This window comes from Mytilus edulis, chromosome 2, assembly GCF_963676685.1.
Source record: "Mytilus edulis chromosome 2, xbMytEdul2.2, whole genome shotgun sequence".
NCBI lineage: Eukaryota > Metazoa > Mollusca > Bivalvia > Mytilida > Mytilidae > Mytilus > Mytilus edulis.
This window is the reverse complement of record NC_092345.1, coordinates 13,028,584-13,046,758: the sequence shown is the minus strand read 5'-3', so window position 1 is coordinate 13,046,758 and position 18,175 is coordinate 13,028,584. Positions and strand designations below refer to the sequence as shown.

Sequence of the window (18,175 nt, the reverse complement as noted above, 5' to 3'; positions counted from 1 at the left end):
TTAAAATTATTAGATTTATCCAATAACAGAATAAAATCATTTAGTCATAAAAGCATGGAAATTTTGTCAGAATTGATGGAAAACAAAAACTTTTCTTTAAATTTGGAAAATAACAACCTTCAATGTACCTGTGATACAATTATTTTTCTTAGTTGGATGCAACAAAACCTCCTCCATTTCGTGAACAACAATTTATATAAATGTCAATTCAAAGATGGAAGTGTTGTGGTTCTTAATGACCTAAATACAATTATAACACGACTAGAAAGACAATGTCTATCTTTAACGGGCGTCATCGTTTGCACATCTCTGGGTATCTTAATTACTTGTATCATCATTGCAATAAAACTGGTTTATCGAAATCGTTGGATAGTACTTTATTACTATTATCTAAAGAAAAGTAAAAATCGTAACACTTCGGATTCGACAGAGTTAGGAGAGGGCTTTGCATATGACGCATTCGTTGCTTATGCGGAAGAGGATATGAAGTTCGTTCATGAAGATTGCATTCAAAACTTGGAAACAGACAAGAATTTAAAACTTTGCATCCATCACCGAGACTTCATTCCTGGAGAAGAAATCACCGTCAACATAACTAACGCTATCCACAGAAGTAGAAAAACAATATGTATAATCACCAAATCTTTTCTTGAGTCATACTACTGCATGTTTGAGTTCAACATGGCTAAAACAGAGGGGATTTATTCTCGAAAGGGAGAGAATACTTTAATACTGGTGTTCTGTGAAGATATCTTACCACGTGACTTACCTCTAGTGTTGTTGGAGCTTGTTCAAAGGAGATCTTACATTCCTTATCATGATGATCAAAGAGGAAATATTGAATTCTGGGACAGAATAAAAGAGGCTATTTATGGCAATGAGTTGGAGGTACGGATGCTGAACATTTCATCTGTGTAATATAACTTTTCTCAATTATATTCAGCCTTAACATATCCAATATAGAGTATATAAATCATGTATATGCAGAGTCTAAAAGATCAAAGACTTATTATTTGTTACGCCAGACACTCTTTTCGTCTTCATAAGACTCACCAGCTAGTAGCACATGGACCCGAACAGTTTCAAACCAAATCAAATATTACAAAGAATCAATAAAGATGGATGTGCTGTGGTACTTTATGACCTGAATGCAATTATAACACGACTAGAAAGACAATGTCTATCTTTAACGGGCGTCATCGTTTGCACATCTCTGGGTATCTTAATTACTTGTATCATCATTGCAATAAAACTGGTTTATCGAAATCGTTGGATAGTACTTTATTACTATTATCTAAAGAAAAGTAAAAATCGTAACACTTCTGAATCGACAGAGTTAGGAGAGGGCTTTGCATATGACGCATTCGTTGCTTATGCGGAAGAGGATATGAAGTTCGTTCATGAAGATTGCATTCAAAACTTGGAAACAGACAAGAATTTAAAACTTTGCATCCATCACCGAGACTTCATTCCTGGAGAAGAAATCACCGTCAACATAACTAACGCTATCCACAGAAGTAGAAAAACAATATGTATAATCACCAAATCTTTTCTTGAGTCATACTACTGCATGTTTGAGTTCAACATGGCTAAAACAGAGGGGATTTATTCTCGAAAGGGAGAGAATACTTTAATACTGGTGTTCTGTGAAGATATCTTACCACGTGACTTACCTCTAGTGTTGTTGGAGCTTGTTCAAAGGAGATCTTACATTCCTTATCATGATGATCAAAGAGGAAATATTGAATTCTGGGACAGAATAAAAGAGGCTATTTATGGCAATGAGTTGGAGGTACGGATGCTGAACATTTCATCTGTGTAATATAACTTTTCTCAATTATATTCAGCCTTAACATATCCAATATAGAGTATATAAATCATGTATATGCAGAGTCTAAAAGATCAAAGACTTATTATTTGTTACGCCAGACACTCTTTTCGTCTTCATAAGACTCACCAGCTAGTAGCACATGGACCCGAACAGTTTCAAACCAAATCAAATATTACAAAGAATCAATAAAGATGGATGTGCTGTGGTACTTTATGACCTGAATGCAATTATAACACGACTAGAAAGACAATGTCTATCTTTAACGGGCGTCATCGTTTGCACATCTCTGGGTATCTTAATTACTTGTATCATCATTGCAATAAAAATGGTTTATCGAAATCGTTGGATAGTACTTTATTACTATTATCTCAAGAAAAGTAAAAATCTTAACACTTCGGAATCGACAGAGTTAGAAGAGGGCTTTGTATATGACGTATTCGTTGCTTCTGTGGAAGAGGATATGAAATTCTTACTGAAGACTGCATTCAAAACTTGGAAACAGACAAGAATTTAAAACTTTGCATCAATCATCGAGACTTCATTCCTGGAGAAGAAATCACCGTCATCATTACTAACGTATTCACAGAAGTAGAAAAAACAATATGTATAATCACCAAATCTTTTCTTGAGTCATACTACTGCATGTTCGGGTTCAACATGGCTAAAACAGAGGGGATTTATTTATGTTCAAAGAGGAAATATTGAATTCTGGGGCAGAATAAAAGAGGCTATTTGTGGCAATGAGTTGGAGGTACGGATGCTGAACATTTCATTTGTGTAATACAACTCTTCTGAATTATATTTAGCCTTAAAATATCCAATATAGAATGAATTCTGGGGCAGAATAAAAGAGGCTATATGTAGCACTGAGTTGGAGGTACTGATGCTGAACATTTCATCTGTGTAATATAACTCTTCTCAATTATATTCAGCCTTAACATATCAAATATAGAGTATATAAATCATGTATATGCAAAAAGTCTAAAAGATACAAGACTTATTATTTGGTAAGCCAGACACTCTTTTCGTCTTCATAAGACTCACCAGCTAGTAGCGCATGAACCAAAACAGTTTCAAAACCAAATCATATATTACAAAGAATCAATAACTGAAAATTCCGAAAAGTTGCGCCAAATGCGCCTACAACAAATTATAATTGGGTGTAAAAAAACAAACTTTAAAAGTTTGAATGGAACCTAAATAAAATCTCTAAATTGATCGAACGTATAATAATTATCATTTGGTCAACGTAGAACATAGAAAATAATAAAATTGAGAATGGAAATGGGGAATGTGTCAACGCGACAATAACCCGACCAGAGAGTAGACAACAGCCGATCGCGCCAACAACAGGTCTTCAATGCAGCGAGTATGTTGTAAATCATCATTCAGTACCAAAGCTGATGACGCACTCGGGGACTGACAGTCCACTTACAGAGTTATCGACCTTGTGCTAATAAATGATAATTACACTTAGAAAAAGAGCTAGGATTATCTTTTAACTTTACGTTCCACTTGAAAGATGATCTCGTCTCAATAATTAATTCAAAGTTTGCCGACTATTTTGAATGCATCAATCACTTCGACCTTTAAATAAAATATACAAAAGATAAAGTTAAATCTGCATCATAATTGGTTTAGAACAAAACTTTACGATAATCGATATGATCATAGCGTCCCAATTGTTACCTTTTCATTTTTGTGTAACAGCATTCCAGCAGTGCCAGCAAATGGCCGATAGATCTCCCAGTTAAAACGATGTTCCTTGATAATCCTGGTACCTTTGATAACTGTTGATAAATGATATATTTCAATTGTCGTACCCATAATCTAGTCCTCTTTTCCTTATACATGACATCCCCCAGTTTAGTACGATACATGAACAACATGACGGGTGTCTCATGTGGAGCCATGTGCCACAGGATCTGTTCCATGACATCTTAGTTCACCCCGGTTTATGGTGGGCTCGTGTTGATAAATCTTTCTAATTTTTGTTTTTTGTAATGTTGTTTGTCTTTAAAAGTTTTTCGTTTATAATCAGTTAGTCATCTACGTGAGTTTGTATATGCCTTTGGTGTCTTCCGCCTTTCTTTCATAAATTTCATGATTCAGAAAATCATTTGAATTACGGAAAAGACCTTGATTATTCATAGCTCGTATTCTTTGCCCGAATATATTTTTACTTTTGCCTTAGATCCTGACTCACTGCTTGACGGTATGTAAACCAGAGATTGGGCCAATTTCACAGGCTTGCTTGTACCTGTCTGAGTCCCATGGGTTATATCTGATTGTCAACGTTTCTACAATAAGAGGTCAAAAGTGTTTCACATCTCGAAAATAACGCAATATTTCACATAAAAATATTCAAACAAAACTGTCCTAACAAAGTTTCTGACCGACTTGAATGAAAATTTATACATCAAATACAGAAATATCTGCGGTATGATTCAAAAGTTTTGAAATATACTTATTTGAAATTCATTTTTTACAAAATCCCTGTTTAAATACAAATCTGATGTTTGCCACAAAAACATGTGCATATGTGTGTTCTGAAAAAAATTCGTATTCAAATAATAATTTCTCAGGAATAGAACGTCATAAAAACATTTTATTATAAACATAAAAAACTGCAAAAGTCTTTGAGGTTAACAGTAAAAGTTTTATTAAAAAGGACCTGAAATAAGTTATTTACATAAAAGAAAATGTTTCTTTTATGAAATGTATAACCAATATTAGCATGTTTTATATGTGAAACACTTTTGACATGTGACTCTGTAAGAGTTTCCAGGTGCGGATCCAGCCATTTTATGGGGGTTCCCAACCCAGGACAAAAGGGGGGGGTTCCAACGATATGTTCCCATTCAAATGCGTTGATCAGTCCAAAAGAGGGGGTTCCAACCCCCGGATCCCCCCTGGATTTGCCAATGGTTTCGATTTTCAAATACTTAGGCATCATTGAATAGACATTTAAGGTTCATTGCTCCTCTAGGCAGTTAACCTGGTACCGTTTAAGTTTGTTACCATAAATATATGTCAACACAAATATCTTGTTTTAGGAAGAGATGAATCACACTTTGTCAAACCCCGCTGTAGTTCAAACAAATGATTCGTATAGACTGAAACCAAGATGCTTGATTCTTTTACTGGCAATATATTTTGTATATTTGGAGGACTCATTTTTCAATAAACAATAGTCATTCATGTGGGAGTCGACAGTTCTCCTTTTCTTGTCGATTTGTTTCTTTGTGATTATTCGTATGAGACAGACTTCATATATGAGCTTCTAAGAACGTATTAAAAGTAGCTACAATATCCATTTCTTACACGGACCGTTATATAGATGATAATATGTATAAAAATTTAAGTGGCTTTGTTTAGAACATTTAATCCATCGAACTTAAAATTAGGGATACCACAGATATATTAATTTTTGTCTCATATTATGACTTACATTTAGAAATTGATAATTCAGGTCCGATGACAACAAAAGATGACGAATAAAGGGGTAATTCCAGTTTAGCAAAAATTTTGAACTTTCCATGTCCATAGAGCAATATTATAGCATGTCCCTGTATATCGTGTATATATCTCCGGTAAACACGATATTCTAGGACTTTTGTTTCCTATAATGATTTTCTTGAGGGTTGTTATGTCTTTAGAAACTATTGAACTAAGAGTTCCCATTGGGAACAGTGACCCTAAGTTGTACATAGTTTTTATGTCATTCTGGCTTTAATTTCTATGTAGCATTAACTGAACTTGTTTCTCTTTTCCTTGTCTTTCTTTACAATGGCATTGTCAATTTCTCTCGACTACAATTTCCATTTTCTTCACTGTTACGGAATATCCGTTTCACTGATATTTTCCTAAGTTCGTGACTACAACTCCGTCCTTTTGTCAAGAAAGTGACATACCGAGTTAGACTTGTTACAGGGTTTGTACTAACATGATCACATGTGGAGCAGGATCTGCTTATCCTTCCCGAGCATCCGAGATCACCCCCAGTTTTTTGTGTGTTTCGTGTTGCCAAGTCTGTAATTTTCTATGTTGTGTTTTGTTTGTCTTTTTTTCATTTTAGCCATGGCGTTGTCAGTTTATTTTCGTTGTATGAGTTTGAATATCCCACTTGAATATGTCGCCCTTCTTTTGAAGATAAGTTCTATCGAAAAGAAAAAAAATCGCCTATTACAAGTTCCAGCAGAAAAAAGAGAAAAAGGTAGTGATACATTGCCATGGCTTAAAGTTGGCCTTTCGTGTACCCAAAACAGGCGAGGAAGTCAACTAAGGAGCGATGTGATTGGATGTAAGGGTACAATATATATATAATATATTCTTATTTATCTATGAATAACTGCAGTGTGTATATATACAATATAAATTTTGAAACACATCGAAATGTTTTCTTTCGAATTATTCTAGAAAGCATCCAAATTAAAAAAATTTGAGGGGAAAAAAAATTCAGTTTGGAACCAGATTCACTGTAAAATGACAGTTGAAATGGATACCATTCATAAATAAGCTCAGTTCGAGGAATGAAATGCTACCATTTGACTTCAATTTCTAAAGCAGAACAATTAAGTTCTAATATCACTCAATACTGTTTTGGTCAGGTTTTTATTATAAAAAGTAGTAAATTTAGAAAATGACAATATTGTCGCCTATGGAAGAATAAGCAGTCTATACCTATAAGAAAAGCCGGAATCAATCTGATTAAAGTTAAGATCTACCACAACTCGTGTGGCCGTATATATATATAACGGGGAAAACGATTCGGATTTATTTTCCTATATAACTTCTTCTCTTTTCTCGTCTTCTTTCATGAGACAACAGGCAGACAGGAATCCAAACACCTGTATAATAAGAATACTTTGTTTTAAATGTGATTAATTTTTATTACATGCTATATTGGATTTGAACTAGCTTTTAGTATCAATTTTAGATCAGTAATGGGTATGTTTTTGTTAGTTGATTGGTGCGTGCGTCATGCAACTGTATACATATTTTGTTCTGATGTTGTGCTACCAGGCTCAAGCTAACAGCCACTCGCTAGCAGCCACTTCGCTAGCAGCCAGTTTTCAGATATGTCTATAAACCCAAAAGTTGCATAAGATTCAAACGTACTTTAAATGTTTTTATCAATCATATAATCACAAAAAATCTGTTTTTATATATGAGTGAGCAGCCGAAGACACTATTTAATGTTGTTTTTTTTTTCTTTCAAATTAACATGTAATTTCCTGTTCATTACTTTATTCGCTTTTCATATACCAAACAGCGTAATGCGCGCAATTTTAAATAGTAATGACATCGACATGACATCGACTTTTCCATAAGAAATCAATTTTGTGATATTGTAACAAATAGTTTTCCATAGTCTCGGCATCCTGTCAAGTAGTTCCTAAAAAGTATCAATAGTTTTGCATTAAAAGAAAAAAAAATTGCACTCATGCTTTGCTATTTTTTTGTCAGACAAATTTGTTTTGACATAAGATTCTACTTCTGAACAAGCGGAATGCGCTCACATTTGATTATACGAAAGGTTTATTTGTTGTACTTAATGTATGGTGTGCACAGAAAATATAAATTAGCAATTTATAAAAGAAACCTACCTTTGAACCTATGGTAAAATTCTCCCATCTTGGCCATTTGGCCCATTGGACCTTAGACCATTACCTATCATTTGCACCTAGTGGGTAAAAAAGTATTGCCGTAGGGAATTTTTGACAGTCTTTTGAAAAGTTGGGGTAGGCATGTTTGACCCTTAAGACCTAAGTTCGGACCTATGGTGAAGACAAACTATGAGTTGTCCCACCTGGACCTTTTGGTCCATTGGACCCTAGTCCATTACCTACCATTTCCACCTAGTGGCTAAAAAAGTATTGCCGTAGGGAATTTTTTACACTTTTTTAAAAATTGGGGTAAGGCATTTTTTTGAAATCTAACTTTGGACCCATGGTGAGGACAAACCATGAGTTGTCCCACCTGGACCTTTTGACCCATTGGACCTTAGACCATTACCTATCATTTTCACCTAGTGGGTAAAAAAGTATTGCCGTAGGGAATTTTTGACAGTCTTTTGAAAAGTTGGGGTAGGCATGTTTGACCCTTAAGACCTAAGTTCGGACCTATGGTGAAGACAAACTATGAGTTGTCCCACCTGGACCTTTTGGTCCATTGGACCCTAGTCCATTACCTACCATTTCCACCTAGTGGCTAAAAAAGTATTGCCGTAGGGAATTTTTTACACTTTTTTAAAAATTGGGGTAAGGCATTTTTTTGAAATCTAACTTTGGACCCATGGTGAGGACAAACCATGAGTTGTCCCACCTGGACCTTTTGACCCATTGGACCTTAGACCATTACCTATCATTTGCACCTAGTGGGTAAAAAAGTATTGCCGTAGGGAATTTTTGACAGTCTTTTGAAAAGTTGGGGTAGGCATGTTTGACCCTTAAGACCTAAGTTCGGACCTATGGTGAAGACAAACTATGAGTTGTCCCACCTGGACCTTTTGGTCCATTGGACCCTAGTCCATTACCTACCATTTCCACCTAGTGGCTAAAAAAGTATTGCCGTAGGGAATTTTTTACACTTTTTTAAAAATTGGGGTAAGGCATTTTTTTGAAATCTAACTTTGGACCCATGGTGAGGACAAACCATGAGTTGTCCCACATGGACCTTTTGACCCATTGGACCTTAGACCATTACCTATCATTTTCACCTAGTGGGTAAAAAAGTATTGCCGTAGGGAATTTTTGACAGTCTTTTGAAAAGTTGGGGTAGGCATGTTTGACCCTTAAGACCTAAGTTCGGACCTATGGTGAAGACAAACTATGAGTTGTCCCACCTGGACCTTTTGGTCCATTGGACCCTAGTCCATTACCTACCATTTCCACCTAGTGGCTAAAAAAGTATTGCCGTAGGGAATTTTTTACACTTTTTTAAAAATTGGGGTAAGGCATTTTTTTGAAATCTTACTTTGGACCCATGGTGAGGACAAACCATGAGTTGTCCCACCTGGACCTTTTGACCCATTGGACCTTAGACCATTACCTATCATTTGCACCTAGTGGGTAAAAAAGTATTGCCGTAGGGAATTTTTGACAGTCTTTTGAAAAGTTGGGGTAGGCATGTTTGACCCTTAAGACCTAAGTTCGGACCTATGGTGAAGACAAACTATGAGTTGTCCCACCTGGACCTTTTGGCCCATTGGACCCTAGTCCATTACCTACCATTTCCACCAAGTGGCTAAAAAAGTATTGCCGTAGGGAATTTTTTACACTTTTTTAAAAATTGGGGTAAGGCATTTTTTTGAAATCTAACTTTGGACCCATGGTGAGGACAAACCATGAGTTGTCCCACCTGGACCTTTTGACCCATTGGACCTTAGACCATTACCTATCATTTGCACCTAGTGGGTAAAAAAGTATTGCCGTAGGGAATTTTTGACAGTCTTTTGAAAAGTTGGGGTAGGCATGTTTGACCCTTAAGACCTAAGTTCGGACCTATGGTGAAGACAAACTATGAGTTGTCCCACCTGGACCTTTTGGTCCATTGGACCCTAGTCCATTACCTACCATTTCCACCTAGTGGCTAAAAAAGTATTGCCGTAGGGAATTTTTTACACTTTTTTAAAAATTGGGGTAAGGCATTTTTTTGAAATCTAACTTTGGACCCATGGTGAGGACAAACCATGAGTTGTCCCACCTGGACCTTTTGACCCATTGGACCTTAGACCATTACCTATCATTTGCACCTAGTGGGTAAAAAAGTATTGCCGTAGGGAATTTTTGACAGTCTTTTGAAAAGTTGGGGTAGGCATGTTTGACCCTTAAGACCTAAGTTCGGACCTATGGTGAAGACAAACTATGAGTTGTCCCACCTGGACCTTTTGGCCCATTGGACCCTAGTCCTTTACCTACCATTTCCACCTAGTGGCTAAAAAAGTATTGCCGTAGGGAATTTTTTACACTTTTTTAAAAATTGGGGTAAGGCATTTTTTTGAAATCTAACTTTGGACCCATGGTGAAGACAAACTATGAGTTGTCCCACCTGGACCTTTTGGCCCATTGGACCCTAGCCCATTACCTACCATTTCCACCTAGTGGCTAAAAAAGTATTGTCGTAGGAAATTTTTTAACACTCTTTTAAACATTGGGGTAAGGCATTTTTTTGAAATCTAACTTTGGACCCATGGTGAGGACAAACCATGAGTTGTCCCACCTGGACCTTTTGACCCATTGGACTTTAGACCATTACCTATCATTTGCTTCTAGTGAGTAAAAAAAGTATTGCCGTAGGGAATTTTGACAGCTTTTAAAAGATTAGGGGTAGGCCAATGGAACTTTGCAAATTGAAAGCTATGGTATGAAAAAATCCTGGCGCACTGGGTATGATTACCACGACTTTCACGGACGGTAGGATTGACAGTGTCAAGATATGATTTTTAGGACCGAAAAAATTGTGTCTTATCAATTGAATTGAGGATGGTGGTTGGGGTAACCTAAATTGATCTTTTTAATTGTTGGGATGAAGACATGGATCCAATATCGGACATGGAGTAAGTTGTTGAAAATGTCAAATCCATGAGAGGTATTACCAAAATGAACCACCTTTGATGGTACTCCCGGTTTGGGAAAGATCAGTTGGTTGAGTTGATTGTAACAGAAGAAACCAACCTTAAATATCAGTGCGTCCGAAACCCAAGACGAGGAAGACGATTATCACCCAGGCAAAAAAACTTGGGTTGAAAAGTATTAGTAGGCTGTCGATAGTGCATCCGCCAACGAAAGCCTTGAAAGAGGCATTTACTACCTGGAAGATGACCCCCATTATTGCTATGGATGTGCACTTTCCTTGACGTCTCTCAGATGTCACTGCAGGAACTTATAACAATTTGGACATTGAAAGGAGCAAAAATCAATGTGGTGCTACACTGTACCTTTGTGTATATTAATCCATCAGGTAATGCAGATGATGAGAACAAGGGATACTTTCACTCGAGATTTTCACCGAGGCCACGATCTTAGCTGAAACCCTTGATTAGATGGACAAAAAGATTGGAGTAAAGATTGCCCAGTGAACCTCTGAAAAATGTGGCTGAACATTGAAAGCAATTGTAAAACTTCAAGTCAATATTAACAAACACCGGCCGCTGGGAGGGTCACAGTACTTTGAAAGAAGGCTGTAAACAATATGAAAAAACTGATGAGGATTGTTTTAAGTGGGCCATACTTTCGGCCTTGCACCATGACGAGGTATACCCAAAACATAGACATGATAACACAGTACCACCGTGGCAGGAAGAGCTCAATCTAAAAAAAGATGTAGTTCTCGGTCAGCCTTAAGGGTATTGGTATTGGTCTTGACGAAAGAGGACAAGAAAACCACCAGGAGGCCACGCAGAGCTGGTTGTGTGATTGTTCGCTTGGTGAGGACAAGATGAGGGATTACTGCCACTTTCCCGAAAATACTGGGGCGTAGCACATAACCAGTGTTACCTGAAGTACAAAATGTCAAAGTTTATACCTGTATTTTTCACAATCTGGCCGGGTATGATAGTCATCTGTTCATTAAGAACCTGGGATCGACACCGAGGCAGCTCACATGCATTCCCAATTCGGAGGAAAAGTACATCTCGTTTAGCAAGACATTCCAGGTGAGCGAGTACAAGATGAAAGACGGGGAAATGAAACCCCTTCACCAAAGTTTGAGGTTTGGACAGTCTCAAATTTATGATTGCGAGCCTGAATAGCTTGGTAAACTCAAGTCAAACAGCAGCCTTCAAGAATGTATTTGGTAGAGGAGCGTTTGATCCTAATTGTACCGGGTGATACCCGCGGAGTCCGAAAACGGTCGGAAAATCACACTGCGAGAGGTCATAGACAGGCGTAAGCTAGAATACATTGTGTCACACCGCGAATATTTTGAGCTGGGAAGCAGGCTTATAAAAGGGAAGAAGCTGGACAAGAACGCACATCTGACACTCATACAGGGCTATCTTGCGCAGGAGTGCCCAACCTACATAGCTATCCTGGTACTGTCTAGACAATGGTATCATCTACGCCGGGCTCGACGCCTGCATTGCGACGAGTACATGACAGATAAAATTGTATACACGGGAAATGTCTGGGACTAAGCCAAGGCACATCTTTTGGCCATCATTAGTGGGACTGAGTGGGAGGCAGGCCAAGGTTACACTGAAGGATCCGAAATGGTATCAGGACTGAGACATATCACAGACTCTATTTTAAATTGCAGCCGTACCTTTATGAGCAGGCGAAAAATTCAAAGTAATGTAGGGGCACCGACTACAACATCGATGGAAGTACGGTGAACTATATAATTTGTAGTTTGAAGAACAAGGCACTTATGGTGGCGTTTGATTACTTGACAGAACAGGACATTGAAGTTGAATCACTTGTAATTGACGGTATCGTGCTTTACATGGACAATTTGCCACCAGAACGAATTTCCTGGGTGCTCGCCGTCTGTTCATAGAGAGTCAAGGAGGTCAAGTGATGTAAAATCACCTTCACCAGACATGGATGAAGGCTATGATATACCAGTTGAAGTGCCGGCTATGGACGAAAGTTTTCTCTTGCGACAGAGTGTGTATCCTGTTGATTATATGGATGGGTTCAAGCAACTTGAGTAAACCGAGCAAGACGAAAAAGCATTGATGGCAGCGTTCGATTCGCTGACAAGACGATTTGGATCGCTGGAGGTCAATGGCAGCACGATCAACAAGGACAATGAGCACGCCGGGTGCTCACAGAGACTCAAGGAATTCATGAATGAAGGTAATGATATACCTGCTGACGCGCCGGGGAAGTCTCTTGATGAAGTTTACTCTTGCGAAAGGGTGTGTACCCTTATGACTATCTGGATGGGTTTGAAAAACTCCAGGAGACCGAGTTGCCACCCAGTGAAGCATTATACAATACCATCACCGGTGAGGGAGTAAGCCATGCAGATTATGAACTAATACGCGCAGCAAGTGTGTGAAAAGAGATGGATATCGCCAACATGAGAGAGTATCATGACTTGTATCTGAAAACGGATGTACTCTTGCTGTGCGATGTGTTTGAGAACATCAGAAATGCAAAAGGGATTAGAGGTGGGATAACAGTCTAGCGCAGCGGTTTGCCAAAGTTAACAACCCTTATGTCGAAGGATTCAATGCCGACAAGCCCACCAACTACTTGATGTATGCGGATGCTGATAACCTGTATGGATGGGATATGAGTAGCTATCCACCGATCGGTGGCTTTGAATGGAATAACACCGACGTAACCAACCTTTGATATATATTGGAGGTAGACTTCGAATATCTCAAGGAACGTCATGACTACCACAATGGCTACTCGCTTGCCCCGGAAACTGTACAGCTGAACAAAGTAAAGATACCTCGGAGACAAACTGAGGTATGTTGTATACTACGTCAACCTAAAACAGTACTTACGCTCAGACTCAAGATCAGAAAACCACACGGTTATAAGTTTAAACCAGATCATATGGCTGAAGATTTATATAGATCTCACCACCGCGCTCAGAGCCGCTGCCACCACTAACTTTGAAAAAGACTTTTTCAAGCTCATGAACAATGCGGTGTCGGAAAGACAATAGAAAATATCTGCAAGATGGTTGACGTCCGAATGGTTACCAACCAGAAAAAAGTGATGAAGCTCGTCACCAAGCTCAATTCTGATCGCCGGGTTAACTTCAGTGAGTATCTTGCAGCCATGCACATGCGTAAGACCAAATACAAATTTGACAAGCCAATTTACCTAGACATATCTAAGACCTTAATGGCGGACTATGTTTACAAGTACCTAAAGCCAACCTACCGTGACAAGACAACCATCTGTTACACCGACAGTATCGTTTACAATGTCAAACCTCCAGATGTCTACAAAGACATTAACGAACACTGGCGGCAGAAGTTCGGCACATTCAACTATTCAAGTGACCGAACTTCCGGTATCAAATGAGGTCTGAACAGGAAAATTCTTGGAATGTTCAATGATGAATGAGCCGGAGTCCCCATGACTGAGTCTTGGATTGCGGTCCAAGATATACGCGCTCAAGGTTGGCAAGCGCCAAGCGAAGAGGGCTTAAGGGGTGAAGAAGTGCATCGTCAAAAATTACCTTTGAAAACTACAAAAGATGCCTTGATAAGCACACAGTGAGCTACCGGACTATGAATACATAATCAAAAGTCATAGGCATAAGATATATACACTTGAGTGTCACAAGAGAGCCCTATCAGCCAACGATGACAACCGTCATATCATGCATGATGAAATTAGCACCATTGCCCGTGGCCACCACAAAATCGTCAACCGTAAATAAATGAGCGGCATATGGGTGCATAATTTAGTTCTCTCCTACAAACCCCTTTTAAACACTCAGCTCAAACAGGCTGTAACTACCACGGAGATTCAATACTGTTGGTGTGCGGTCATGCCTGATACACTACTACCAATGGTCTGACACACCAAATGTGGAACCTTAACCACGACAGCTGGAAGGATCGTCTAACGCACTTGGCGTTTTGGTAAAAGCGCAGACGGACAAAGTATTACTTTGGCTCTTATGGTTTGCCAACGCCCGACGAAATGGTAGACTATTTGTAGCCTGAGATCCTTTTCAAAACTGATGAACTTGAGACGCGAGGGGATGTGGTGTGTGGTCACCTTTGTCTGTCCGTGTTGAAGATGCTGACAATGGGAAAATCGTGGAAAATGCAATCTTTTCGCTCTATAAATAAATGGATAAGTTTTGATCCCATGCAAGACAGTGCATATCCGTCTGGTGGATCGTGCATTATTTCGATATGAACGACAATCACATTACTAGCATATGATATCCCAAGGACAGATCGGATGCTGTGACAAAACGGTAGGTGACCAAGCAGTTGAAAGATGGTATAAAAGACAACAATGAGCGAGAGGCTGCGCTAGAAGCGATCGAGAAATAGCTCTCGAGGACATGAAAAAACACCTTGTCGGTATCGAGAAAAAAAGTGGGAAAGTGTCTACCTTGCGGCACAAGAACTAGTGACCAAAGGATGGTATATGCAAAGAACTATGTGGATCTAAGCATGGCGGTTCTAGAGAAAATCAATATCATCGAATTAAAGGTGAAGTCTTATCACACGGCGGACAGGAGACGGCGCGAATCGAATCTCATATCTGAAGAGGACCTGCGCAACTATATGATAACACAGCAGTTTTTTCCAGTCATATGAACTAGTCTATTGCACATCCGCAGCTTTGATCCAATAGTTGAACTCCGTGGGGTACCCCTCCTCTTGACGTTAAGCTCTTTCATCCCTCCCATGTTCTTCTACGCAAGATATGTTCGATGCGGTAGGTGTTTTGACACTCATATCAACAAGGTCGGCCGCCTAGGTCGCATCCACACCACACTACTACACCGCGTTTTTGAAACGTGCCTGGAACTGGTTTGTGCAACTCATCCGCTAAATCATCGGTCCACCGAACTTTTATTTTCTAAATACTCAGACCAAATCGAGTTTTTGGTATCGATGATTGGTCCGATGATGCTATGGTCCATACGTTCGCGTGTTGAAGTGTTGGCAATGGTGTTAAGCGAGGCTAGCATAGCTTTGCCACAGATGGGGTAACGGGCGGTTTTATCCTTGTACTGGGCATAACAGAGATCGTGGTGATGTGCAGCCTGGTAAACTCGATTAATGTGGTTTGACCAAGCTTTCTGGGTGCAGGCGCTTGCTAATTTAATCTCTGGCCCGGTAAAGTTGTGTCCGGGTAGACGCATTTCCATGGGTGATCGGTTGATTACTAGTAGTTTGTCCATGAACCCTGCACCAGTTGCAGCAACAAACTGAGACTTCATGTCACCGCATACCTTACAATTTCCAACTTTAATCCGTCGCCTGTTCGATTCCTGGTCATTACCTCGCTGGGGTTAACTATGTCCGTCTTCCAATGACATTGCAAGCAAAAGTTCATCGCTATATTTATCCAAATAAATGAACGTCGAAGACATTTCCTACAGTGCCAACGCCCCCAACAGGAGCAATCGCTACCTCCTGCCGCAATCAGAAGGTTTATCATTGGGAAGTCGGACTGTGGTAAGACAACGCTGTTAAACAACATAATCCTGTGCGATGGATGCCTCAAGTACGATCAATTGTACGTCTTCGGTAAATCGCTTCACCAGCCCATCTACCGGGTGTTGCAGCAAGCGCTGGGAACAGGCTTCACTAAGGAAGATATCCTAAACCTCGTACAGTGCAAAGGCAAGTCACCCTACTCGTTGATCGATGTGGTCAACGCCTTACCACCACCACGACACCCGAGTGGTATCGAAACTTTTTCTTCGAGCAAAGGAGCGATGAACTAAGCCCCGGAAACTCGACCAAACCTCATTGTGTTTGACGACTTGATGCTTAGCAAATGAAGAATACTACGTGAGTGATCGCCACAACATTGATTGTTTTTAATTGTGACAACTACTTCAACTGCTCCGCCAGTCTATCCGGGAGAATGCCAAGGTCCTATGCTTCTTCTAGCATGATGCTAAGAATTTCGAACAAATCCGACGAGATCACTGCAACAATCTCACCAAGGCATATTAGTAGTTTTGCATTCAGTGTAAACATTGCTGGTTAAAAACCTATGTTGTTGTAACCATCGATATTAAAAGCACCAAGGCAAATGGAAAATATCGATGCAATTTGATGAGTTTTATAGGTATAGTATCAATAATAAATTGTTACAAAGATAACCCCTCGAAGTACAAGGATTCAGAGTTCCTAGAGTATTTATTTTCAGATATTGAACTGGAGCTAGAGTTCGATCCCCAGCCTAAGAAATACGAATGGCCCTGAAATGTAAATTTGAGTCGGCCCCGGGCAAGGTATGAAGACTGTGTTACAAGTGTGGTTGGATTGTGTTTCATTATTTATGTCCCGATATGGATGAAAGTCTGTTGAATTGGCTATAAACATAATGGAAGATCCCAACGCCCACAACAACCCAAAATGCCCGCCAAAACTTTTTTCGGTCATCAGTGCAATCACCGATGCAAACCGCGTAAAGACGTATGTCTCAGATACAGGAATCTTCAGAAGATGGGCATTCGACCCACGCTTGAACCATCGCACATAATCGATCGACCTGGGTCGACTTGGTATTCGAACCAACACTATTGGGGTGTTCGAGGCAATCGAAGGCGTTCACACCAACGCTTAGGTGCGTTCGAATGCGTTCGTTCAAACCCTTGAAGGCGTTCGAAGTCGTTTACACCAACGCCTAGGGGCGTTTGTTTCAACGCTATGAATAAATGACGTTCATCCAAATTCCCGTCCCAAAGCAGCGGGAGGCACTCTCAAAGAAGTTGCATGTAACTAAGCGGAGCATTCAATCCTGTAACATGCAGCACCGCCCTGACATGATTGGACCTTTCCAAAGTGTTTAAGCCTGAGGTTGAGGCTTAGCGGAAAGCAGTTTAAAAAAATCACCAAAACAATTGAAGATTTATCTCCAGTTGTGCCAGCCCTTCCTTCTCCAACGCCCGAGTTTGCCGACCCTCTACCTATTGCACCACCTACAACCACCGTCCTCGGACCTCGAGAACAGCAGTATTTACAGCTCAGTATGATCTCCTTCCGCCGACCACAACCTTGGATTGCGATCTGAAAACGATGGTTTCTTCATCCGAAGTTGATCAGTTACTTTTGACGGCGATGATATTTTCGTGGATGGTGTGAGGTACAAAGAAACCTTTGGCCTCTGGGATCTCATGGTGAAAAAGAAACCAGATTCGCTCGACGCTGACGACCGTGACGACTTTGAAGAGATCCTGAAAAGTTCCGGTGCCATATATCAATGCAATTCCACCCTCTTAAAAACGGCCAAGGCGAACAAGAGTTACAAGGAAGGAAATCGTATCCCACATCTTCCAGAGGGATAAGTTTGGCAGTGGGCTGCCAGTCGTGTTTCTTCCTGCCAACTTCAAGCAGCTTCTCGATCGCTTGGAACTGTGTGCTGCAGCTTACCGAGTAGGAAATAATGGTGTGCGCAACGAAATTGTGTCGATTATTGATGCTATGAAAAAGGGTAGACATATCAGCATTGTAGCTTCCTATAAATAAATGTTGCAAATAAAAAAAGGTTACGCACGAAAGTTCGACTACGGTAGAACAGGTTTGTTTGACACAGTAGCCTTGAAATTAAAGGTGTTGAAAAATGTGGTTGGTAAAGTGGTATAAACCATCTACTACTTCGTCAACGCTAAAAATACATATAGTATGTCTGACATCCTTACAATCACCGAAGGATTGACTTTCGATGA

At 39.7% G+C, this 18,175-nt stretch overlaps 1 protein-coding gene across 1 annotated transcript in view; it reads right to left on the bottom strand.

Moving 5' to 3' along the window:
* Window positions 1-6,426: 6,426 nt before the first annotated feature.
* LOC139511519 (CD63 antigen-like) overlaps window positions 6,427-18,175 on the bottom strand; it is a 41,132-nt gene continuing 29,383 nt past the window's right edge. Inside the window, exon 7 of the mRNA XM_071298314.1 lies at window positions 6,427-6,681. Coding sequence (XP_071154415.1) covers window positions 6,616-6,681 — 66 coding nt within the window. The 3' untranslated portion in view covers window positions 6,427-6,615. The remainder of the gene's footprint in view (window positions 6,682-18,175) is intronic.